The following is a 26060-nucleotide window of genomic DNA, read 5'->3' as shown; positions in this document are numbered from 1 at the left end:
TGGATGTCGACACCGAAAGCCCGGAGGAGGCTTTCGACACATATCCCTCGAGTCCATCACTGCCGGACGACATCGGGGCCTACAACTCAGTGATAAGGTCTGCGGCAGCAGCTTTTAAACTCAAGCTCGACGAAGAGAAGCAGAAAGCGGACTTTCTTCTCGAGACATTACTCCCCACGCAAACAAGGAGCCAGTATCTGCCAATCCTCGAAAGCGTCTTGGCGCAGGGGATGGAAGGGTTCAGGGAGCCCGCAACATGCAAGGCAGTCACTCCCAGAATGGAGAAGTACAAGCATTCCTCAAAGGACCCAGCCTACATTCAGGGCACGGTCTCAGCTGACTCCATCACGGCCACAGCAAGGAAGAGGGCTAACGTGCCCACTTCTTCTGGACCTCCTCCTGATAAGGAGAGCAAAAGGATGGTCCTAGTGGGCAGAAGGATCGAACGGAATGCCGCGACCCAATGGCGCATGGCTAATTCCAATGCCCTCATAAACCGGCACATGTACCAGATCATGGAGGAGCTGGGACGGCTGGTAAAAGACCTGCCCCAGGAGGCCAGGCAGAAAGCCGAGAAACTGGTGGAAGACTGGAAGAATGCTGCAAATTGTTGCCTCAAGACGGCCCTGGATGGAGCAGACACCTCCAGCAGGCTCATGATGATGGGTGTCACTGAAAGAAGACACGCCTGGCTCAGAATCTCGGGCTTCAAACCAGAGGTGCAACACAGCATCTTGAACACACCGTTCAACGGCGAGACGCTGTTCGGAACAGTTGATGACAAACTCAGTCAACTAAAGAAGGACAATGAAACTGCAAGATCCATGGGAGCATTGTAGTTCAGAGGCAACAAAAGGGGCACCCAGTCACGGAGGCCCGGCGGAAGGTGTGGAAACCAGCCAGGTAAATCACACCAGGCTTTCCAACAGATGCACCAGGCAGACTCGCAGGCGCAACAGTCAGCAGAAGCAGTCCTGGCAGTACTAATCAAGAGGCCAGTCCTTTCGAGGGAGAGGAAATGGACGAGGACAGCATAAAAGAGGGGGCCTGCAGCCCGCCTCTAAATGACTTCAAAAAGATCCGTGTGCCCGCCCACAGAAAAGATCCCAGGGGGCAGCACGTACAAAGGGGTCAAGACAAACTGGACACCTACCACCACATAACACCAGTGGGTGGAAGATTAAGATTCTACCTCCAGGAATGGAGAGAAATCACATCAGACAAATGGATCCTACACATCATCCAATTCGGATACTGCATAGAGTTGGAAGGGAGGCCAACAAGCAGGAAACCAAACAAAGCCACTAGCAAACAATCAGCTAGAGCGGCTTCAGGAAGAAGCAAAAAAACTCCTACAAAAGCAGGCCATAGAACGGGTTCCCTTCAAGGAAAGATACAAGGGAATATACTCAACGTACTTCCTCGTACCAAAGGTAGACGAGACAATGAGACCCATTCTGGACCTGAGGTTCCTGAACAAATTCATAAGAACACAAAAATTCAAAATGACCTCCCTGCAAGAGGTGGTACCGCAATTGCAGATCTGAGACTTCATGGTAACGATAGATCTCAAGGACGCCTACCTGCACATCCCAATGAACGTAAAGCACAAGCATATGCTCAGGTTCACGATCGGAGAAAGCCACTACCAGTTCACTACACTAGCCTTCGGGCTAAAATCAGCACTGAGGGTCTTCACAAAGTGCCTCGCGGCAGTCGCAGCGCACCTACGAAGGCAGGGAATACACGTATACCCTTACCTGGACGACTGGTTGGTGAAAGCAAACTCGTACCAGAAATGAAAGCAACACGCACATACAGTGACGAGCACGCTAATAAACCTGGGGTTCTCCATCCATTGGAAGAAATCGTCAATGGAGCCAGAACGAGTGTAGATCTTCCTGGGGGCACAGATAAACACCTTACAGGGCAAAGTGTTCCCCAGCGAGAAGAGAGCAAGGGCTCTGGTGAGGGAAACTCGCCTCTACCGGAGGGGACAAGCTCGGACAGTGAAGACTGCGAGCAAGATCTTGGGGATGATGGCATCATGCATCCACCTGGTACCGAATGTACGACTTCACATGAGACCCATCCAAGAATGGCTCCAGGAACAATGGTCACAGGCTTCAGGCAGTTGGGAGGATCTAGTGGTTGTGACGCACGCAGTGCAGAAGGAGATGACATGGTGGACCATGGAGAACATAACAAGGGGAAAGCCTCTAACGCCCCCAACACCAACAGTGACCATCACCACAGACGCATCCCTGAAGGGATGGGACGCTCACATGGAGGAACTCAGTGAGGGGACTGTGGACACCAACAGATGCGACAAAGCACATCAATTACCTAGAATTGAAGACAATCTTCCTTGCACTGAAAGCCTTCCAAACAAGGCTGTACAAGCACAAGGTGTTACTACAGACAAAGTAAATCCAACATGGAAAGGGGAAAGAGTGATCAATAAATGTTGAAGCACTCAGTGTTTTGAAAAATACCCCTCACGCACCAAAAGGCCCCTTGGTGTCATGCTTCATCATCGGGGTCTTCGCACCCCTCTATCGGGATGCGGCGTGCTGCGACCTACGGCTACGCGGGAGCACTTATGGTGTTGACTATGTGTGGTGTCCAGTGTGTGGGGTATATTTAGAGTGAGTGGGGGGTGTGTAGTGAAAAATTAAAAAGTACCTGGCACTAGAGTATAAAAGAATTTTTTTTATTCTGAACTCTGGCTGGTACTGTTAAAAGAAGTGCAGGACGAGGTCTAAGTTGTGTAATGAACTAGACCTCTGGTGTGCGTTGTTGTCGACATGTTTCGGAGACAAGCTCCTTCCTCAGGACGGGGTCACAACCTCCCCTCCCTACTCACGTCTTTATTACTAAAAATAGTGTATTTACAGAAAAGTGAAATGGAAACTATAGGCTAAGTGTGCCTACAGCGGTCTGCTACAAGCACAATGACCTGTAGAAAGACAAAAATAGCAACTAATGGTTACCCATGTAGCGGGTAGTTCAAACAGGTGCAGTCACCAGGAACCATACCATTCGCTTATTTTATAAGCCTGTTAAAAGGGACTCACAACACATACAACATAAAACACATAAAGTACTAGGGTGTTCTGTAAGATGTGTTCCTACTTGTGAAGCTTCTTTTTAGGCTTCATGAGCAAAATCGGGACGTTGGGGTGTTGCTTCAGTGGCTATCTGTGGTAGAGAATGATGCAGCTTTAATCATTCATTCTATCGCACTTACTTTTGTAGAGGATTACAGCTGGTCGTATGTACTTGGTTGTTCAGTATCATACTCACAAGAACAGGACTCTCTGATCACCGTCTTACCCCGCACGCTGCTCCGCTGATGTGGAGTAAGGATGTGGTCAAGGATACTTATACCCTTTCATCCTAATTGGCGGAGGTAGGGGTGTATGCTAATTAGGGGTGTTTCCCGCCACTAATTGTATGTCCTTGTACGGAGCATCCGCTTCCTGACCATACAGGGCTTTCGTATGTGATGGAACGGGCGCCGACCTAGGATTAGTGTCTGCATCATAGATCAAATGTGGACAGCGCATGTGCACTATAGTTACAGCATCCATCCATTCACGCGTGATGGTAGTCAGTGTTTGTCCCACACGCATGCGCGATGAACATACGTGTGTATCGCTGCTTACCTACCGAGCGCGTGTATTAATGCTACTTCTGACATATTGATGTGATGAATTAATCGAACAGATTGTAGATGAGAACTGTTGGCGGTCTTTTCTTAGAATGATAGTTGACTCCAGGGTACATCATCGTTAAGCCCATTTAGATGGGTCCCCAGTCCGAACACCCAACGCTGTTCCTTCTGGAAAAAGCCAGCCTCTGAGGGTAGTTGTTCTATGACCGTCCATTTCAAATCATTGACGCAGTGTTTGGTCAAAAAATGCGTTGCCATTTTAGTTTTGCTTTTTTTACACCGCACGTTGCTTTTATGTTCATTCATCCGTGTTTTTATGGCTCTCGTGGTCATCCCCACATACTCAAGGTTACACGGGCATTTGATCATGTAGATTACGTTTTTTGAATTACAGTTTGAGAATTTCCTTTGTTCCCATGTGGTGCCATTGCGAAAAATGAGTCTCGTACTTTTTTCTGTCAAATGGCAGCTACTGCAATTACCGCAAGGGAAATTGCCCTGGACGCCAATAGATGGTTGAAGGGCTATTGTTGGCCTTGTTCTTGTGTGTACCAATATGTCTCTCAGGTTGCGCCCCCTGCGGTGTGCAAACATAGGTTTCTCAAAGTCCAGTTTGCACATGTTAATATTCTCCAATGTTTATTTACAATTCTGGACACATCATTTGACATGGTGTTGAATGTTGTCACACAGATTGGTCGCTTGTTCTCTGTGGGTTCCTTGGTTCTCTCCTCAAGTAATGCCTCTCTGTTATTCTTTGCCCTCTTCATTGCTTTGTTGATGATTTTATCGGGGTATTCTCGTTGTCTGAGTTTCTCTTTGAGGTCGTTCGCTTGTTGTTTAAATTCGGACACCTCTGTGCAGTTGCGCCTAAGGCGTAAGAACTGTCCATATGGCAGATTTTCCCGTAGATGTCTTGGGTGGAAGCTGTCATATCTCAACAAGCAATTCCTGGAGGTAGGTTTAAAGTGAGTAGTGGTTTTCAGCAGTCCTGCTTCTGCATAAATGTTCAGATCCAGAAAGACCAATGTTTCGTTTGAAATGGTGCTTGTGAATTTTCAGAAAAGTGTTTTGGTTATTTAACCATTCCAGAAAGCTCTCCGCTGACTGTAGATCACCTTCCCAGATGACCAGGATGTCATCTATGTACCTCCTCCAGCACTTTATATTAGCCCTGTATGGATTTTGGTCATGGAGGATCTTGTTGGTCTCAAGATGGTGCACATAGAGACCGGCTAGGCTCGGAGCGAAGGTGCTTCCCATGCTAGTCCCGTGGCATTGTTGGTAAAGCGTGGTTTTATACTGGAAAACGTTTTTTTTGTAAGGCCAGAGAAATGCATTCCAGAACCAAACCTCGTGGTGTCTGGTATTTCCAAGGTTTAGAAAAAAGAACCTCCTCGATAATAACCAATGTTTCGTCATGAGGGAGGCTGGTATAGAGGCTTTCCACGTCTGAGGACATCAGAAGTTGGGTTTGTGGGTCAAATGTTGTCTCTTGCAGTAGTTGTAAGACTGCCTTAGTGTCCTTTAGGTAGGTGTTTGTGGCTTGCACTAAAGGTCGCAGGAAAGCATCCGCGAATTTTGATAGTGGTTCTAGTATCGAGCCAATGCCCGATACTATCGGTCTGCCTGGGGGTTTGGTTAAGTTCTTATGTATTTTTGGAATACAATAAAAGTATGGAATGCGTGGTTTTTTCTGCTCCAGGAATTCTCCTTCCTTCTTACTTAACCAATCGTGTGTCCTGAGGTTTGAAAACCTCAGGACACGAATCGGAGGTATGATAGAAGAAGGCCTAACACACGATTGGTTAAGTAAGAAGGAAGGAGAATTCCTGGAGCAGAAAAAACCACGCATTCCATAGTTTTATTGTATTCCAAGTCCTGTGTGCAACTCGAAATATCCCCACATCGACGTCCAACCGGTTTGCAACAAGTGCCTGTCGCCGGATCACGATGAAGCCAGCTGTATGGCTTGTTCCCGTTTCCGATCCAAGAAGACAATTCTACTTCAGCGCACTGCGCGCAAGGAAGCCCAGCAGACGGCACCTGAACCAGTGAACGTCTTCGATGCCGGGGATGATTAGGGAGCAGAGCGGGAGGTTCGAGAGAACCTGTCGGATCCCGCATCGGAGGTAGATTCCAGCTACAACGCTGATGTTGAAATGCTCGATGTGGAAGACGTCGACGAGGTAGGAGACGACGATGGGGCCTTTGGGGCCATGGAAAATAGCTCGAGCGAGGAGCTAGGCCCACAAACTGATACTGGGGCCAAAACACTTCATAAGGCTCGGGTCGAGGGATCGCCACAGGGCCTTACCCAAGATCTTCCACGAAGTTCTACGGCCCCGCCTTCGGGCTCTGCTTCGGACATGTCTAAGGAGCAGCAAGTTGCAAAACCGAAAGTGAAAGTTTCGGTGTCTACGCAACCCAAAGCACTTGAGGCGAAATCGAAACCGAAAGTGCGTATTGCTTTGGTCGGCTCGAAGTCCTCTGAACTGTCGGCACCGACAAAGCATAAGTGTTATCGACCCAAAGAGGCCGCTAAAGGGCGTCGAGCCAAAGTCTGGCACGCCGAAGGCAAAGGCCAAGGACGTCGACCCGAAGAAATCGGCGCCAAAGACAGTCGACAGCGACAAAGGACTCGGTGATCAGAAGGTTCTCGAGCCTACGCGTCGACCGGACAAGGCTAAAAGTGGTACAACCCTCGAGTCCACGCCTAGCGGTGCCTCGAAGGATTCAGTCCAGTCAACGCAGCCGTCCGCCTCCTTCTCGAAGCAGGTGGCGGAATCACTGAAGCGCATTAAGGACAAGGCTTCGGCTGTCGGACCAAAGGATCCTCCACCATCTAAGCCTGCCGATAAGCCTCAAAAGACGTCGGCGCCCACCCACTTCACGCTGCCGCCGAAAGTGGTGCCGAAGGCCTTCTTCCCTAAAATGGCCGTTGAAGCGCCTAAGGTGTCCACGGGGCCGAAGCCCACAACTGTGGTCCCGGCCACAAAGCATCGACAACCCTCACTTAAAGAGCAACAGGAACAGTTTATTGATGCCGATACAGGCAGACTTTCTATTTATAAGCGAAAGATCGCCCCGGAACAGCCAATGGAGTCGTATAGAATCCCACTGAAAAAAAAAAAGGATTCTACTACAAAACCTGTTCTTGTAGAACCTGTATCTCCACGTGGCCAAGATGTCTCGCCCACTTATTCGGATGTAGAAACTGGGGAAGGTGACCATGAGCAATACAACTATCCTGTGGACACTGATCCAGAAGATACTAATGAACCCTGGGCAGATGCTGCTGACCTTGGGGATCCACACACAGCCCCAGACACTCATGTGTATACTGTAAAAACATCACCTACTGAGGATTCAGCGGCGTTTAATGCACTTATTGAAAGGGCAGCCAAGAATCATGACGTCCAGCTCCATGCTGACCCTATTGAAGTACTTTATGTTCGACACCTTTTCCACCTCAGAGAGGACTGCAAGACTCTGCCTATGCTGAAGGGTGTCTTGAAACATGCTGGGGAGATATTTAAGGAGCCTACTAGAGCCAGGGTGATAAACCCCAGGATTGAAAAGCAGTACAAACCGGCGCCTGGGGACCCTACCTACATTAAGGGACAGTTGCTGTTGGACTCTCTTGTTGTTTCTAATGCCCGGAAGAGGGCTAATTCACAAACAAAGGGTGATGCTCCTCCCCCAGATAAGGAATCTAAGGTGCTAGAGGCATCAGGGGAAAGGGTGGCGGCTCAAGCAGCCAACATTTGGCGCATTTCAAACACTCAGGCACTCTTAGCCAGGTATGACAGGGCCCATTATGACACACTGGAGACCCTGTTGCAGCACCTGCCAGATGAATATAAGGAGGCAGCTGAGATGCTCATACAGGAAGGGAAGCTCATATCAAATGCTAATATCAAATGTGCACTGGACGAGGCAGACACCGCGGCCAGAGCCGTTAACACTAGTGCCATGTTCAGGAGACATGCCTGGCTCAGAATCTCCGGGTTCAAGCCAGAGATACAGACCACCATTCTAAATCAGCCAGTAAACCCTGATCATTTATTTGGTCCAGAGGTGGACACCACCTTGGAGAAAATCAAGAAGGACACTGACTGCAAAGTCTATGGGGGCTCTCCAGTCCCAGCGGTTCAGGGGTGGTTCTTTTTGTCGCTCAAGCAGTAGAGGTGTTTCCGGAGGCCAGCTGTCCCAGCAAACACAGTACAATAAAGGTGGCGCGCAAACCACCTATACCAAACAGCGTAGAGGTGGCTATCGTGGAAACAGCGCCAAGGGCAGAGGTCGTGGAAACAACAGCTCCAGGTCATCCACCACTAACAAACAGTGACGCCTTGTCACTGCCCCCGACCATACCACACCGGTCGGGGGGAGACTCCAACAGTTCCTGCCAGTCTGGAAGTCTATCACCACAGACAGGTGGGTCACAAAGCTTATCCAGTACGGTTATTGTCTGGAGTTAACAGCCACTCCCCCCCAACATACCCCCAAGACACCGTCCTATATCCACAGAGCATTTGCACTTATTGCAGCAGGAGGTACTAGTCATGCTGCAAAAAGGAGCAATCTAGCTCGTGCCTGTGGAAGAAAGAGGCACAGGAGTTTACTCTCTGTACTTCTTGATCCCAAAAAAGGACGGGTCCCTCAGACCCATACTGGACCTCAGACCCCTCAATCAGTACATTCTGTCAGAGCACTTTCACATGCTAATACTGCAGCAAGTCCTACCGTTGCTCATTCAGGGAGATTTTCTCGCAATATTAGATCTGAAGGATGCGTATTTTCATATTCCGCTACACCCGTCACACAGAAAATACCTCAGATTCACCATTCAAAATCACCAATTCAAGGTCCTACCTTGTGGAGTGACCACGGCACCCAGGGTGTTTACAAAGTGCCTGGCGACTGTGGCGGCACATCTACGGAGACAGAACATTCACGTCTACCCTTATCTGGACGACTGGCTTATCCAGGCGAAGTCGGCCCAGCAGTGTGCCGCCCACATGTCCCACACCATTCACCTTCTTCAGGATCTGGGATTCTCACTGAATTACTCAAAGTCCCACCTGCAACCCGCCCACATACGGCAGTATCTGGGTGCGACAATAGACACTTGGCAGCCAAAGCAAAGCCAAATTCAGTGAGGATCAGCAGCATTCAATCGATGATACAGAAATTCAGACCTCAACACTCGCTTCAGGCACGAGTGTTCATGCAGTTGATAGGCATGATGGCCTCCTGCATCTTCATAGTCCCGCACGCGAGACTACATATGCGTCCGCTTCAGGAGTGCTTAGCACGTCAGTGGAATCAGGCTCACGGACAGTTGAAAGACCTAGTGTTGGTAACCGGTCGTGCATACAACTCTCTGCATTGGTGGAATCCACAAAACCTTTGCAGGGGACGACCGTTCCAGGAGCCTGTGCCACCGATCATTCTGACGACGGACTCCTCTCTCAAGGGTTGGGGAGCTCATGTTCTCCACTACACGGTGCAGGGACTATGGACATCGCAGCAAAAGAAGATGCACATCAACGTTCTAGAACTGATGGCTATCTTCATGGCGATGAAAGCATTCAAAGTACATCTGTGCAACAAGGTCGTGTTGATCCGGACGGACAACATGACGGCCATGTACTACATTCAGAAGCAGGGAGGTACACACTCTCCACAGTGGTCTCATCTGGCTCGGAGCATGTGGAAGTGGGCCATTCAAAGGAACATCTTCCTCATGGCGGAACACTTCCCAGGCAAGGACAATCAGATGGCGGACCTGCTCAGCAGGTACAGCCACCAGATGCACGAGTGGGAGATACATCCATCAGTACTCCACCCGTACTTCCAACGGTGGGGTCATCCAGAGATAGACCTGTTCGCAACAAAGAAACGCCAAATGTCTAAGCTTTGCCGCCAGGTTTCCACACCCACAGTCGCAGGGCAATGCGATATGGATGAACTGGTCAGGCATATTTGCGTACGCTTTTCCCCCAGCACCTCTAATACTGCTGGTGGCACGCAAGCTGAAGCAACACTCGATGACTCTCATCCTGGTTGCTCCAACGTGGGCACGCCAACCATGGTACACCACGTTTCTGGAACTATTCGTGGTACTGCATCAAAGACTGCGCCTCACACCCAGGCTTTTGACGCAGAGCCATGGCGACATTCAGCATCCAGATCCGCAACAGCTCAACCTGGCGATCTGGCTCTTGAGGTCTTAGAGTTTGGCTACCTCAACTTGCCTCCAAACTGTATGGACCTCATCAGAGAGGCAAGGAAGCCCACCACCAGAGCATGCTATGCTGCGAAATGGAAGCGGTTCGTCATTTATTGTGCAGACCACAACATCAACCCGCTGGACGCATCTACTCAAAACATCATTTGTTGTCTGTTACATCTATACAAATGTAATCTGGCCTATGCTTCCATTCGTATACATTTATCCGCAATAGCTGCTTATCTCCAAAACAGGCAGCATCTCTCCCTTTTCAGAGTGCCTGCCATCAAAGCTTTTCTGGAAGGACTCAAACGAGTCATTCCTCCCCGGACCCCACCAGCTCGTGAATGGAACCTGAATGTGGACCTCACAAGACTGATGAGTCCACCTTTTGAGCCACTGCATTCATGTGAGATTCAGTTCTTAACATGGAAAGTGGCTTTCCTGATAGCGATTAAGTCACTACGACGCGTTAGTGAACTCCAGGCACTAACTATCCAAGAGCCATTCATACAGATTCACTCCAACAGGGTGGTGCTTCGCACTAACCCTAAATTTCTCCCTAAGGTGGTTTCACAGTTCCATATCAATCAGACTATAGAACTGCCTGTGTTCTTCCAAAATCCTGAATTGGTGGCGGAGAGAATGCTCCACACGCTTGACGTCAAGAGAGCCTTGATGTACTACATTGATAGGACCAAAGATTTTCGGAAGACAAAACAACTATTTGTTGCCTTTTCGCCACAACACCAAGGCAATCCCATTTCCAAGGCTGATATAGCCAGGAGGATCCTTAAGTGTATTCAGATCTGCTATCAGAAAGCCAAACGCACTCTAACGATCCCCCCACGGGCCCACTCCACCCGGAAGTTGGGGGCCTCCATGGCTTTCCTTGGAAATATTCCTTTGGAAGACATATGTAGAGCAGCCACATGGTCTACCACACACACATTTACAAAACACTACTGTGTAGATGTGCACTCCAAACAGCAGGCAGCTGTAGGGCAGGCTGTTCTAAAAACACTTTTCCAGACTGCTGTAACTGGCACAGGCGTCCTCCGCTAATGGAGGGCTTGCTATGTATTCTATGCACAGATATGAATTCAGCAGCCCACATGCCTCGAACCGAATATGCTACTTACCAGTATGCATCTGTTCTTGGCATGTAGGGCTGCTGACAATCATATCGCCCGCCCTACTCCCCGGCGCCTGTAGCGGCTGCAGCACTCACAAATACTCTTAGCATGGTCATCACTCACAGTGTTACACCATCTTAGCCACAATGGCTAAAACAATCTGGGGATGGAGCCGATGCCCATGCGCACTGTAGTCCAGGGGAGGAGCCACCTATCTCGTGATACTTCGAAGACTCTTCCAGAACAACAATGTGCGATCATCCGGACCCAACACTAGGCGGCGATCTATGCACAGATATGAATTCAGCAGCCCTACATGCCAAGAACAGATGCATACTGGTAAGTAGCATATTCGTTTCTATTGGTCACTTGATATGTTATTATCTGATTTGTATATTCTATACCATCCGAAATGTGCTTATTACTTGCTACTCTGATTCAGGCATGTGAATCTATGAAAGACACCCCTAATACTGGATAAGAAATGCATTACTTACATGTAACTGCTGCAGTTGTCCAGTATTGGTGTCTTTCATAGATTCACATGCAACCTCCCCTAGAAGGACTTATCTAATTCTCTCAGTAATGTACTTGTTTAGCACGTTGCTTCCGGAAATCTGAGGGACTGAGGCTCCTTCCAGGAGGATTCTAGAGGGAGGTGATAGCTAATTGGCTCTTCTCTAGAGTTTGGTCCTTTCTACAAAAGGACAAGGATATGTTACTAAGGTGAGGCCCTAAGCCCTATTTCTCTATATGTCTAATAGGACATTACTATCTTTATGTACCGGGGACTCCCATATCGACGACAGGGAATGATTCAAGCATGGGAATCTATGAAAGACACCAATACTGGATAACTGCAGGTACAGGTAAGTAACACATTTCATTCCTAAAGTAAAACCTCAACATGGATTCCTGCTCTCTCTGGTTCTAACTTGCTAATTCTGCTTTTGCGGTCTACTTCCAGACTCCCAGAGGTTGGTCTTGAAAAAGGTTGTAGGAATCAGATTTACTTGATCACACCTGTTCTGTTGTCTGGATTATACAGCTTCCTCCCCCCAAGTCCCCTTTTTATATATTTTTTGTTTATTTTGGACACTTTGTTGACTTATTTAAAACATTGTAATATGTTATCTAAGGTTTACTTTTTCTGTGTTTTACCTTCATTCACACAGATGTTCCAGTCTTATCCCCGGATGCCATTTCCTCAAATGCAAGGTTCCCATCGGTATCCTACTCCACCTGAAGCCAATAGGTAGTAGCTCTGTGTGCATTAGACTGTAATTAAAGAGCTTGTCTGATTCTTTTTGTACCCCTTACCTCCCTGCTTCCATTAAGTGCTCCCCTTGCCTTAAATCAAGCTTTACATTGAACTAAATGATTGCCACAATTAACATACCAGGACACTGCTACGAATTAAGTGCCTTGCTAGGAAACTGTGAGAAAGTGACCTCTTTCTGCATGGTAGCCCCCATTTTTTGCTGAACTGATTTGCTTTGATGGAGTGTGCCCTGGACTCCTGCCAATCAGATGCCCAGAGCCTATGTTTTTTTCCAAAACCTGCATTAAAACAAAACCCAATTGACATCTCTGGCCACAGGTCAGCCCCTGGTAAATGGTACCACAGGTACCCAGGGCACTGTGACCAGGGAAGATCTCTAAGGGCTGCAGAACTTATTGTGCCACCCTTAAAGGCCCTGTACCATTACATTCACACACTGCCTTTTCAGGCTGCGTTTCTTGGTACAGAACAATGTGAAGAGTTGACATGGCACGCATCCGTGTGTGCCATGCCTACAACCCACCTCCCTGGCATAGATCAGCCACCCCCCTAGCTGGGTGCTCTATACCTGTGGTGAGGGTACAGGTATGTGAGCCCTGTACCCCTACAGTGTCCAAGTCAATTCTTAGACATTGTAAGCACAGTGCTGCCATTAAGAGAATATGGTACTGGGAGTTAGTAATTACGAACTCCACAGTACCATAATCTCCCCTTACCAATCGTACCTCCCCTGTGGATCCCCAGGAGGGCGATCCCCAAGCAGAGATCCACCCACTAGACACCAGGAAGGGGGAGCAGCCCCTTGCGTAAGGGCATTTGCCCTAATTCAGTCTTACTGCTCCCAGTAGCCACCAGTTTCGACCCCAAGCCCCCCCCACCCCCTCCCCCCACACACCCCTCTCCACCCAAGAGGGGCAAAAACCCACTTGACGCTAGGAATTTCTTTTTTGCAATTTAAATAAGTGGGGGCTGCTCAAAAGGGGCATGCCAATGCCCCCACCCCCGCACAAATTAGTCTTTATGCCCCCCAGGGAAGTAGCCCCCAATCTGGGGGGGGGGGGGGGGGGGGGGGGGAAAGCACACTAGACGCCAAGGACATTTATTTTCCAATTTGAATTACTTAGGGGTTGGGCTGCCCAAAGGGCATGCCAATGCTGCCACCTGTGTAGTCTCCCCCCTCCCCCCCGTGAAATTCCAGTCTTTTCAGATGGGGCACCCGGGGGGCAAAAAGCCCACTAGGCGTCAGCGATTACGCTGGCTTTTTGTATGCAAGGTGTAGGGGCTTCCCAGAATTGGCATACTAATGCCTCCACCCCGCCAAAAAATAGCCAGTCTTTCTTCAGGGGCATACCGGGACAAACTCCCCCCTCCGCCAGAGGCAGCAGAAAGCTCACTAGGCACAGACTTCTTTTTAGCGATGGGCCTGCCTGTGAATGTTGTGCCCTAGTACTGGCGGCACATAGGGAAATCTAGAAAACCTGTAAAATTGTTTAAACTAGACACTAGGGGAATCCAGGATGGTGAGAATTGTGTGCCTTTCACCAGGTTCTGTTACCCAGAATCCCTTGCAAACCTTAAACTTAGTTAAGAAAAAAAATTCCTCACATTTGTGTGATGGAAAGGCAGTGTTTGAGTGTAATGGCGCTGGGCTTCTAAGGTTGGCACAATAAGTGCTTCAGCCCATAGGTCTTCCCTGGTCACAGTGCCCTTGGTACCAGTGGTACCATTTACCAGGGGCTGACCTGTGGCCCGAGATGCCAGTTGGATTTTGTTTTGAATGCAGGTTCAGTGAAAGAACATAGGCCCTGGTCACCTGATTAGCAAGAGCCCAGGGCACACTCAGTTAGAGCACATCAGCAGTTCAGCAAAAAGTGGGGGCTACCATGCAGAAATTCATCACTTTCTCACAATGACACTCAAACAGAGGTAGTGCTGAAAATGTTCCGGATCCAGTCAGATGCCTGGGGAGAATTCACAAGTTAAGAAATCTGCAGCTAGACTGTCTCTACCAGATACATCATTACTGAAGGTACGTAACTTTCTGATGGATACATCTGCCAGTGGAGTCCTCACCTTGTGAATATCCCCCTGCGTCAGCAGCATTTGGAAATAGTTTTTGTAGCTTAGCACCGACGACGTCCCAGAAGCACAGCATCGCGCGCGGCTCCGCTGATGTCACAGACACCATAATAGGCCCACGTCGGCGTGATGAAATCCGTTCCCTTTTTTCCGCGTCGTTGACTCTTTCGGTTAAATGTTAATTTTATGGTTTGTTTTTAAAAGAAATGAACTCTATATATACTGAATGTTTGTACTTTTATGGTGATTTTTAATCCTCGAATAAAGAATCAGAATGAAAATGACTTTTGGTTTTCGATGGATCCTCTGTAGCTTTGATAGTAACTTTGTTACTGTTGGTGTTAGTGTTTCTTGTATCGCTTTTTCCAGGCGATATGTCGTCGAAGACCGGATGCAAGCCGTGTGGTGAATGCGGTAAGATGATGTCAATCACGGACTCGCATGAAGACTGCGTTTGGTGCCTGAGCTCGGACCATGATGTCCAGGGGTGTCCATCCTGTAAGAAGATGAATCCCAAGGCCCTTCGTGAGAGAGAGGCGAAGCTCCTGGTTGCCAGGATGAACGGTAAAAAGGACAGGAAGAGCTCGAGGTCTCGCTCGAAATCGCCCTCGAGGTAGTCATCGGGGCATGCTTGCAGATCGGCTAAAAAGAAGCACAAGAAGAGGAAGCACGATCACGTCATCATTCTGGGAAGGATTTGGATTAGAGACCGAATTCGCCAATGAGAAGACATCGTAAGGATGAGGTTTCTCCTTCACCAGAAGTTCTGGATCCGGAAGGTGAGGCATCGCCTATGGAGTCGCCGGAGCATTCACCGGCTCCGGTGTCGAATCCCTCTCCGGTTCCGTCTCGATCACCAATTCGAGAGGAAGAAGAGGCTCCATTGCCAGAGAGTTCGAAGACTCCGGTGCACCAACCCGAGTTGGAGGTCGAGATGACATCTGCTTTGTCTAGGGGTGTACCTGTAGAGGACATTTGTAGGGCAGCGACTTGGGCTTCCCTCCACACTTTCGCGAAGCATTACTGCTTGGATTCCGAAGTGAGGGACGGCCACTTTGAGCGTTCTGTTCTCCAGGATTTTCTGGTATAGGAGAATGGACACCCTCCTCCGGGAGTGGGGACTGCTGTGGGACTCTATTCACAAGGTGAGGAATCGCTTTTTCTGGTGGATACACTATCTGCGGATTCCTCACTGGCCCACCCGCCTCCCCGTTGTTCACTCTTATATACCTGATTTACTGTATTAATATTTTATTTTTGAAGGAAATGTGTTAATGTTTTTACTTTCCTACATTGACTACACACTGTGTGTTTTGATTTGGTACTGTGTGCATTGTGTGTATATCTACTGTTGATCCATCCGTGTGCCTCGAAGGCACGGAAAAAAGGGCGGAACTGATGTCATCACGCCGACATGGGCCTATTATGGTGTCTGTGATGTCAGCGGAGCCACGCGCAATGCATGTGCTTCTGTGACGTCGTCCACGTTGGCGCGAAGCTACAAAAATAATTTCCTAATGTTGCTGACGCAGGGGGACATTCACAAGGTGAGAAATCCACAGGCAGATACTGTATCCACCAGAAAAAGCGTTACCGAAGGTAAGTAACTTATTCTTCTGTACTAGGGGATCTCTGTGTATAGTCATAATCTAGTGAATAGGCCCGCTCATGAGCGTGGACCCCGGAGCAATCAAAAATATTCTCTTAAGCTGTCTAACAATGCAGTCCTGCACAGACACTTAAGAGAGAATTTAAAGACGTATAATGCAGCCTATATCCACAGGCTACACTGTCCAGTACTTCAATTAGACATTCCACCAAAACCACACACAGCACAGCCTGCCAAGTTTTCTCCATAGAGGAAAAACTTCCCCTTTCAACAGCAAAGCCTCTGGAATGATAGAGAGGAAGGGAAGGACCGACAACCCCTATAGGCTGCCATTATGTGGCTCAAAAAGGGATACCGTGCCTTTAAAGAAACTTTCCAGAACTTTCTCAGTATCTCAATGCCCAGCAGGTCCCATTTACTTTCAGTACTTTTTTCCGCTCCTGCTAGCAGGACCCTGGAGCATTAACTCTTCAATTTGAGCTCTTTTTAATTAAATTTTGGTGTATTTCTGGATTTTGGCAGCTTCACTCGACGTCTTTCGCCTTTATCTACATTCTGATGTTTTTTTTGGCAGATTTTCTGCTGACTTCTTGTCTTTATACTATTTCTTTTTGACAAGTGCTTGCCTGCAGTTGAATTAAAGACCAAAGCTGAAGCTCACAGGGTTTGTATTCTGTGCTTGCCTGTGTCTTTTGACACCTGTCTTCTCTGTACCTTCTTTTCCAGGAGGCTTCGACTCCCAGGTTTGGAGCAGGGGAGTTTTTGAACGCATCTTCAGCCTCTGGTTAAGGAGAGGGTAGGTCCTCTACAGAGTCCCATGCTGTGACCTCTGGGGTTCTCCCCAGTAGGAGCGTGTCTGAACTATGACGCGGTTCCGGTCAGCTTCGAGGACGTCGAGAGCCGGTATACTCTCCGTCAACTCAGGGCTCAGGTCGACGTGACGCTGAAACAATGTCGGCGTCGTGGGGTGCCTCGACGTCGTGGGGTGCCTCGACGTCGTGGGGTGCCTCGACGTCGTGGGGGCAGTCATGCTCATTTTGGGGCTTTGGTCGCTTGGGTTCTGCTGTCTGCCGTTAAGTCCAGACATCCCCGTCATGGATGTCTAGGCGTCTCGGTACAGTGCTGCCTGATGTCGAAGTGAGAGGGTTTGACACCGTAGTGATGTCTTGACGTCTAGGTGTTGGTCAATGTCGGAGAGACAGTCAATGTCTTAGTGATGGTGGCGTCGTAGTGAGTTCGACGTCATGGGTTACCGCCGCGGAATCATTGCTGGCACTTGACGCCTGGGTCTTGTTCCAGGCCTCGCTCTGTGGTGAGCCTCATCGTAGGAGGGGACTTTGTGTTCCCGGCAACGTCCACTCTCGACGCAGAGCAGAGTATCAGCGTTAAGGAACCCTTCTGATGGGGAGTCTGTGGCTACTTACCACTTGTAAGCGAGGGACGTTGGTCCTTATGCTTAGTTTTGAGTATTCGCATACCTACTCATCGTCTAGGTCGCCTCCTGCTCTGCCACCACTGGTGTCACCACCGGGGATGCATCTTCCATGAGTACGGGGAGGTGCTCTCCTACTCCTACAAATTTTCCTCCTTACGTGTTGTTCACTGGTGGGCTGTACTTTACGGTCCACTACCACCTGCCAGGAAGTTCTGGCTTCAAACGTACTCCTGACTTGGTCACAGGGGTGACCAGCGGTGTTTTTCCTCCAAGGATTTGTCTGTGGTCCCGGACCACCATTTAATAATTCACAAGTATATTGTGCACATACGCGGGAGAGCTTGATGCTCCTTGGCGAACAAAAGCCGGCCCGGTCTAAGACAGTCTTCGTTTGTCAGCCAGCAATTCCACCGGTTCGTTCGCAGGTCAAGCTGCGTGAGTTCAGAGCAGAGGCCTTTGCCCTGTTATGAAGAAGGGAGATATGTCCCTCGGTCTCTGAGAGGGTCTGTACTCACAGTGCTTTCGGGTGCGAGAGAAGGACCAGAACAAGTTCAGGCCCATTCTGGTTTTGCGTTAAGCAAACTGATGGTTGCTGTCTTTGCGCCGGATTTATCCTGAGCTGCAAAAAGGAGACTGGCTGTGCACTATGGAACTGCAGGATGCGTACCTCCAGGTGCCCATGAAATGAAAAGATTCTTATAATGCGCGACTTTGCCCGAAGGCGTCAAGGCGCCTAACAACTAACAAAAGAATATATAGACACATAAAGAGTATCTACGGGTACGCCTTTGCGAACAACCAGGTTTTTAATGCTTTACGAAAAGCGGGGACAGAAGCCTGCGATTTGATGTAACAAGGAAGAGCGTTCCATAGCTTGGGGGCAATTAAAGAGAAAGCCCTCCCGCCCCATCGACTCTTTCGAAAACGGGGGACCACCAGCAGGTTCTTAGAGGAGGAACGTAACGATCTGCTTGAAGCATAAGGCCACAACCGTTTCCTGACCCCACCCGCACCCTTTCCAGAGGGCACTGTGGGTTAGGCAGAGCGTCTTGAAAGTGATCCTAGCCTCAATCGGGAGCCAGTGTAAAGTTTTCCTGGCTGCCGTTGATGACTCCGATCTGGGGGCGTCAAGAACAAATTTGGCTGCCGCATTTTGAGCAGTCTGAAGACGTTGGATTAAGCTCTTGTTCATGCCGATGTAAAGGGCGTTACAATAATAAAGACGCGAAGCGACTAGTGCTACTACCACCTGCTTCCGTGCCTGGAGGTACACGTAATGTTTTATTTTACGGAGAATTTGAATGATTCCCCAACAGGTGGCAACTGTTCTATTTACCTACAGGGTCATGGAAACAGAAGGTTCAATCATTACCCTAAGGTTCCGTGCTGATCCCGAGGGAGTGGGACAGGACCCTAACTCAGGCGGCCACCATTCAGGTGACCAGATGTTAATGTTGGAGCCACACAACAAGATCTCAGTCTTTTCCCCGTTCAACTTTAGCGAATTGTAAATCATCCACTGGGACACTGCCTGCATGCAGTTCCTAAAGTTGAGCGGGGACGGTCCCCAAGATGGGAGAGGGACACCAAGATCTGTGTCGTCCGCGTAGGAGACTACCTTCATCCCGTAAGATCTAATTAACCTGGCAAGCGGCGTCACGTAGATGTTAAACAGGGTCGGACTTAATGCCGACCCCTGAGGGACGCCACATTGCACAGTAAGGGATGGAGATAGGAACTCTCCCAGCTTGACCCTCTAAACCCTCTGGTCTAAGGAGGACAGCAGACTCGGAGCCGCCCCTTCCACCCCTATCTCCCTCAGCGGAGATGTTAAGACCGAGGGAGACAGGGTATCGAAGGCTGCTGTGAGGTCCAGAAGGACCAGGACGGTGGAATGTCCCTGGTCTACCTCCATACGGATGTTGTTCAGTACGACCGTGAGGGCTGACTCGGTGCTATGGTATCTCCTAAAGCCATGCTGCGATTGGTCTAGGAGACCCGCAGAGTCGAGAGGCCGCCAGATGTTGGTTCAGATGCGTCTCCAGCATCTTTGCCGGCGCAGGAAGCAAGGAAATAGGGCGGTAATTCTTGAACAGCTCTGGATCTAGAGTAGACTTTTTTAAAAGGGGCTTGACCACCGCACTCTTCCATTGAGATGGAAAAATGCCCTCTCTCATGGCCCTATTCATGATATCCAACAGGGGAGGAAGGAGGGGGTCTCTGCACTCCTTCAGAACTTTGTGGGGGCATGGGTCAAGTGGAGATTCAGACCTAGTCTTGTTTAAGAGCAGGTCGAGCTCCTGATGGGACAACGGCAGAAACTCTGATAGTTTTTGGAGTGTTGGAAGAGATCTCTTCCGTAACAGGAAAGGAAGGGACAGGCGGAGGAAGGGTAACGGATCTTTGTAATTCAAGATCCCTATATATGTCCGCGATCTTGGAATGAAAGAATCCTGCGATCTGATCGCAGAATTCCTGGGTATTTACTACAGGGTCTTGCGACTGTAGCGTACAAAGCGAGTCCACAATTATAAAGAGATCCCTGGGAGAGGAAAGAGCCGTTGTAAGGTTGGCAAAGTGCTCTTGTTTAGCTCTGATTATCTCAAGCTTGTAGTCCTTTAGGAGCTGTTAATGTTTTTCCCTCATCAAGGTTCCAACTCGTCCGCCATAGCCTTTCTTGCTTCCTACATTTTTGTCTCAAGCCTGAGAGGTTCTGAGAACCAAGGTTTCTTTCTTGCAGAATAGCAAGAGGAGAGAGGAGCCAGTACATAAACTGCTGTACTAATAGCTTTAGAGAATTCTGAAGCAGCTGAGTTGATGTCATCAAAAAGGGCTGTATTAAAGTTTTCCATGAGAGGGGCCAGCGAGGTACTAGTAATCTTCAAATTCCTCCCAAGAATAGTATGAGTGGAGATGGCCTTAGTAGGGGTAGGAGAAATCGAAAGTTCAAGAGGGACAGCGAAGTGGTCAGACCAAGACAATGGAATAGGAACATCTGTTTGAAGACTCACATCATTGGAGAAAACCGCATCCAAAATGTGACTGGCTTGATAGGTGGGATGTTTAACCAATTGTACAAGATCACATGCAGATAGTGCGTCCAAAAGGTCTGAGGAGACTTTAGAGTCCGTATTATCTAGGTGAAAATTAAAATCACCAAGAACTGTCAGATTAGGGGCCCCAAAATATGGTTCTAACAAATTGAGTAGAGACTGACTAAATTCTGTCCTAGATCCGGGCGGTCTATAGACCAGTATGCCCACAAAAGGCTCGGCGTCGGGGGATTTTATAAGAAAGTGTAGGGCTTGAAAAAGGTCGGAGGGCCTGGAAAGTAGAGCGGTGTGACATGTGTGAGAAATTTTGTGCAAAATTCCAAGGCCTCCTCCTCGGCGCCCCACTCTATCGAATCTGGCCAAAGAATATCCATCTGGTACGGCCTCGACCAAATCAGGTCTCGAGTACTCGGTGGCCCAAGTTTCAGTGAGAAACACCCATGTGGGCTTTCTAGCAGTGATAAAATCGCAAAAAGCAATTATTTTTCACTAGGGATCTAGTTTTAGGAAGCCCGAATCCTTCTGGGTAGGCAGCCTAGGGGGAGATAGCAGACAAAGAGGGAGGCCTATGAAGACAAGGTGCTGAAGACATACCGCATGTGCGAAGACAAGAACAATAGAAAGCTTCTTGTAGAGTATCCGACGGGCAAGAAAAATGGCAAGAAAAATGGCAAGGGCAATGGCTGGTCGCAACCGAGCGAAGTCCTGATAGGTGTATAAGGGCAAATCCCGGGGAGGCATACCTAAAACCCTCGGGACCAGAGTCTCCCGCCCTTTAGCCCGGTCTTAGCGTGGACGGGCGCAGACGGGCTGGACTCCGGCGTCACTACGGCGAAACTCTGCGCGATAAACGCTGCGCGTACAATAGCTGCTTTATATGCAGGTCAGCGTGTCCTTGTGACAGCTGGTCTGCTAGCCGAAATGGCGCTGCCAGGCGTCCAAAACTTCCCCCAAGATGGCGGCCAAAGTAAAGGTGAATCCTGGGACCCGCTTAAAAACAGGGTAAATGCAACAGAAATAAAATTAAATAGCAAAATGGGGATATTAAGAACACTGCCGCACTAATGCAGAATAGCTGTTGACTGAACTGCCTGTCGCGTGCAGATGCAGTAAGGAAAGGCGCACGCGTAGTTACTGAAAGGGGAGCCCACCTACAATGCCCACCTTATATGCAGGTCAGCGTGTCCTTGTGACAGCTGGTCTGCTAGCCGATTCTTTCTGGATTCACTATGCTGTGCATATTCCACAATCTGGTGGTTGGGTCCGGAATCTTAGTCTTTTTTTCTTTTTTTTTTTTCTTTTCGTAGCCCAGGTGGTCGTCGACGTCCCACCTTCTGGTGTACCTTCGGTGACGTCGGCATGCTTTCGGCGGAAGCTACCAATCTTGGGCCCCATCTTCAGATTTTTTTTTCCGCCTCTGGGTCTGGATCGTCGCGTGAAGCTCCAGAAGTTTTGGAGGAACAAGAGAAAATACAACTACTATTCGACGGTAAAGACCGGAAAAGATTCGGAGAAGACCATCAGAGAGGAGACGACGAAGAAAGAGAAGAACATCGAGATCTTCGACGTCCTTGGAGGAATGCGCATACAGGGGGCCCCTGAGCGCACGGATGTACAAGACTCCATTTAAATTCTGCAAAAACTGCCACCACAAGTTTGCGCAGAAGGACCAACACCCGGTCTTCAACCTCTGCCTGCCTACCAACCACGAGAGCAGAGACTGCAACGCCTGCTCCGTCTTCAAGCCGAAGACACTCCGAGTTCGAGAGAAGCAGAGGACAGCTCATCACACGATGCAGGGGAAGGGCCAGGCCCCGACGCTTTACGAACTGGGCCTCTACACCGACGACTAGGACAACATCGCCGAAGGTCCAGATGACTTCACGGTCGCAGAGACCAATAAGAAAACTCCTGACAAGGTAGGATAGTCTACGACCCCGAAAACTCCCTCAGGGCCTTGAAAGCCAGAGGCGACCCTCGGAAGGCAGAGTCCAAAGCCTCGAAAGGAGCACCGGCGCCGAAAGGTTCGGCCGAAGCTGCATCCTCTGAAAAAGAGCCCAGCGGATCCTTCGACAAGGACTCCCGGTGGCCGAAGACCGGCGAAAAGCAAAGGTAGTCGAAGCAAGCCCCCGAAAAAGGGTCTTTAACTTCGAAGGAAAAGGAGCTGAAGAAAGCTTAAACGCCGCCGCCGCCGAAGAGAGCGGCCAAAACGCTCGACGACGACCAGGCCGCAGAGATGCTGAGAAAGAAAAGAAGGCTCGAGGCCGAAATGGAGAACATCCTCCAGAGGACGAAAGACTTCAACGAAAAAATGAGAAGTTACAAGATTCCCTCGAGGCCGGCAACGTCCGCCCCTGAGGTGCAAGAACACGAGGAGTTCGACGTCGAACGGCCGAAAACTCCGGAGCTCTCGGAGCACAAAGAGGAAGAGAACCTCTATTATAATGAAGGGGATTACGGGGACCAGCAGTCAAGCTACGGCTCGGGTTCCTCGACGGCCCAAGACAAGGAGTTGCAGGACATAGAGGCCGAAAACCTGGATGAGGCGGTGGAGACCTATCCGTCGAGGCCTTTGCCACCGGATGACATCGGGGCATACAACGAGGTAGTCAGGAAAGCAGCAGCAGCTTATGGGGTTTATCTAGAGGAGGAAAAGCCAAAAGCAGATTTCCTGCTAGAAACATTGCTCCCCACACAGACAAGAAGCCAATTCCTTCCCATGCTGAAAAGTATCACAGACCAGGGGAAGGAAGCCTTCAGGGACCCGGCTACATGCAGATCAGTAACGCCGAGGACGGAAAAGAAATACAAATTCTCCTCACAGGACCCGGCTTATATCAAGGGGTCTGTCACAGCAGATTTTATTATCGCTGCGACGGCCAGAAGGGCCAACGTCCCAACATCTGGGCCTCCACCTGACAAGGAAAGCAGGAGGATGGACCTAACTGGGATGAAAATAGAGAGAAACGCCGCAACGCACTGGCGGATGGCGAACTCAAACGCCCTCCTAAACAGACATCAATACCAACATTGGGATGAGATGGGGCAATTGCTCAAGCACCTCCCGGAACAATACCGTGAGAGGGCATCACACCTTGTGGAAGAAGTGAAAAGCATTGCAAACTCGTGCCTGAAGACAGCCTTGGATGGGGCTGAAACATCCAGCAGATTGATGGCTATAGGCATCACAGAGAGAAGCCAAGCCTGGCTCAGGATCTCTGGTTTCAAAGCTGAGGTGCAGAACAATATCCTGAACACACCCTTCAAGGGTGAAACACTGTTCGGAGCCCCAGTTGATGAGAAGCTCACACAACCGAAGGACAACGAGCCAGCAAGGTCCATGGGGGCCCTGCAATTCAGGGGGATGAGAAGGGGCACTCCTACGCGGAGGCCAAACGGCAGAGGTGGAAACCAGCGAGGAGAATCACACCAGGTGTTCCACCAGGGACAACAGAGTGACAACCAAGGTCACCAGGGCCAGCAGAGGCAAAACTGGAACTACCAGAACAGGGGCCAGTCCTTTCAATCAAGAGGAAACAGACAAGGACAAATTAGAAGAGACGGTGAACAACCCCCCTCTAAGTGACTGCTCACGAGAAAAGGTGCTCACCCACCCGAACCCTCCGGGGGAAGAGCACAGAAAAACAAAGAGGAGAGGGATACACGGACAGGACACAAAAGATATAACTCCAGTAGGAGGCAGGCTAAGATTTTTTCTCCAGGAGTGGAGAAAAATCATCACAGACAAGTGGATACTGAACATCATGCTGTTCGGATACTGCATAGAGCTGCTAAAGAATCCACCAAACAGAGCCAAAGAGAAGAGAGCACTCGGGAACAGAGCTGCAACTGCTCGAAAAGGAAGCCCAAGAACTACTCAAAGAGGCCATCGAAACAGTCCCATTCAAAGAACGGAACAGAGGAGTGTACTCAAACTACTTCCTGGTACCGAAAGTGGACGAAAGCCTAAGACCCATCCTGGACTTGCGGTTCCTAAACAAATATGTAAAGACCCAAAAATTCAAGATGACGTGCCTGCAAGAAGTCATCCCACAGATAAAGGCCGGGGACTTCTTGTCCACCATAGACCTCAAGGATGTGTACCTGCACATCCCCATGAACAGGCAGCACAAGCACATGCTAAGGTTCGCAGTGAACGATCACTACCAGTTCACAACCCTGGCCTTCGGTCTAAAATCCACACCAAGGGTGTTCACCAAATGCCTCGCGGCAGTGGCCGTGCATCTGCGAATGGAGGGGATACACGTGTACCCCTACCTAGACGACTGACTCGTAAAGGCAAGCTCGTACAGGACATGCAAAGATCACGCACAGCAAGTCACAAGAACGCTAATAGGCCTGGGTTTCTCCATACACTGGGGAAAATGCTCAATGGAACCGGAGCAGGTGAAGATCTTCTAGGGTGCTCAAATCGACACCGTCCAATGCAGGGTGTCACCCAGCGAAAAGAGAACTCAGCCTACCGAGGCAGAAACATCACTACCAGAAGGGGCGAGCTCTGACAGTGAGGACAGTGAGCAAGATCTTTGGGATGATGGCGTCGTGCATACACCTGGTCCCCAATGTATGCCTACAGATGAGACCGCTCCAAGAGTGGCTACAACAGCAATGGTCACAAGCGACAGGAAGTTGGGAGGATCTAGTGTTTGTAACGCACAGGGTGCAGGAAGAAATAAGGTGGTGGACCAAGGAAAGGATAACAGTAGGGAAACCTCTAACACCACCGGACCCAACAGTGACCATTACCACAGACGCATCCCAGAAGGGGTGGGGCGCACACATGAACAAGCTCAGAGTGAGGGGCCTGTGGAGCCCTACAGATGCGCTCAGACACATCAATTACCTGGAGCTGAAAACAGTGTTGCTAGCACTCAAGGCCTTCCAGAAACACCTGTACAGCCAGAAGGTGCTGATACAAACAGACAACACCACAACAATGTTTTACATAAACAAACCAGGGGGAACTCAATCATTTCCCCTGTCAAGCTTGGCACAGGAAATCTGGAGATGGGCAATACCACACAAAATAGACCTGCTAGCCATACACCTGCCAGGGAAGGACAATGTAGAAGCGGATTGGCTCAGCAGGCAGACTTCAGCATCCCACAAGTGGGAACTCAATATACAGGAGACAGAGAAACTATTCAGGAGGTGGGGCACTCCGACAATAGACCTATTTACAACACGCCGGAATGCAAAATGCCAATACTTTGCATCCAGGCAACCAGAGGCACTATCACAGGGGAATGCCCTATGGATAAGCTGGTCAAATACATTTGCCTACGCTTTTCCCTCGATACCCCTGATCCTCAGGGTTCTGAACAAATGCATGACAAGCAACATGACGCTGATCCTGGTGGCACCACAATGGGCCAGGCAGACCTGGTACTCTCAGATAATGGAGATGGCGCAGGAGCCCCCCCCCCCACAAGTTCTCAAAAAGAAGAGACCTACTGTCTGTGGAAAACAGAAGTTCTACACCCAGAGCCGGACAGCCTCAACCTCTCAGCCTGGCTCCTGAGGACTTAGAG

The 26060-nt window shown here is 49.5% G+C and overlaps 2 protein-coding genes across 2 annotated transcripts in view; both read left to right on the top strand.

Moving 5' to 3' along the window:
- LOC147666283 (protein PRRC2C-like) overlaps window positions 1-26060 on the top strand; it is a 240013-nt gene that overhangs the window by 192075 nt on the left and 21878 nt on the right. Inside the window, exon 7 of the mRNA XM_086949160.1 lies at window positions 12226-12305. Within this exon, the coding sequence (XP_086805286.1) occupies window positions 12226-12305 (80 nt within the window). The remainder of the gene's footprint in view (window positions 1-12225; window positions 12306-26060) is intronic.
- Window positions 23663-26060, top strand: part of LOC147666282 (uncharacterized) — a 63249-nt gene continuing 60851 nt past the window's right edge. The window contains exon 1 of the mRNA XM_086949161.1: window positions 23663-25264. The gene's annotated coding sequence lies outside the window, so the exon portion shown is untranslated. The remainder of the gene's footprint in view (window positions 25265-26060) is intronic.

The sequence above is a fragment of the Lissotriton vulgaris genome, unplaced genomic scaffold (assembly GCF_964263255.1).
Source record: "Lissotriton vulgaris unplaced genomic scaffold, aLisVul1.2 SCAFFOLD_1167, whole genome shotgun sequence".
Taxonomy (NCBI): domain Eukaryota; kingdom Metazoa; phylum Chordata; class Amphibia; order Caudata; family Salamandridae; genus Lissotriton; species Lissotriton vulgaris.
Note: the sequence above shows the minus strand (reverse complement) of the source record. Positions and strands in the feature narration are given on the sequence as shown.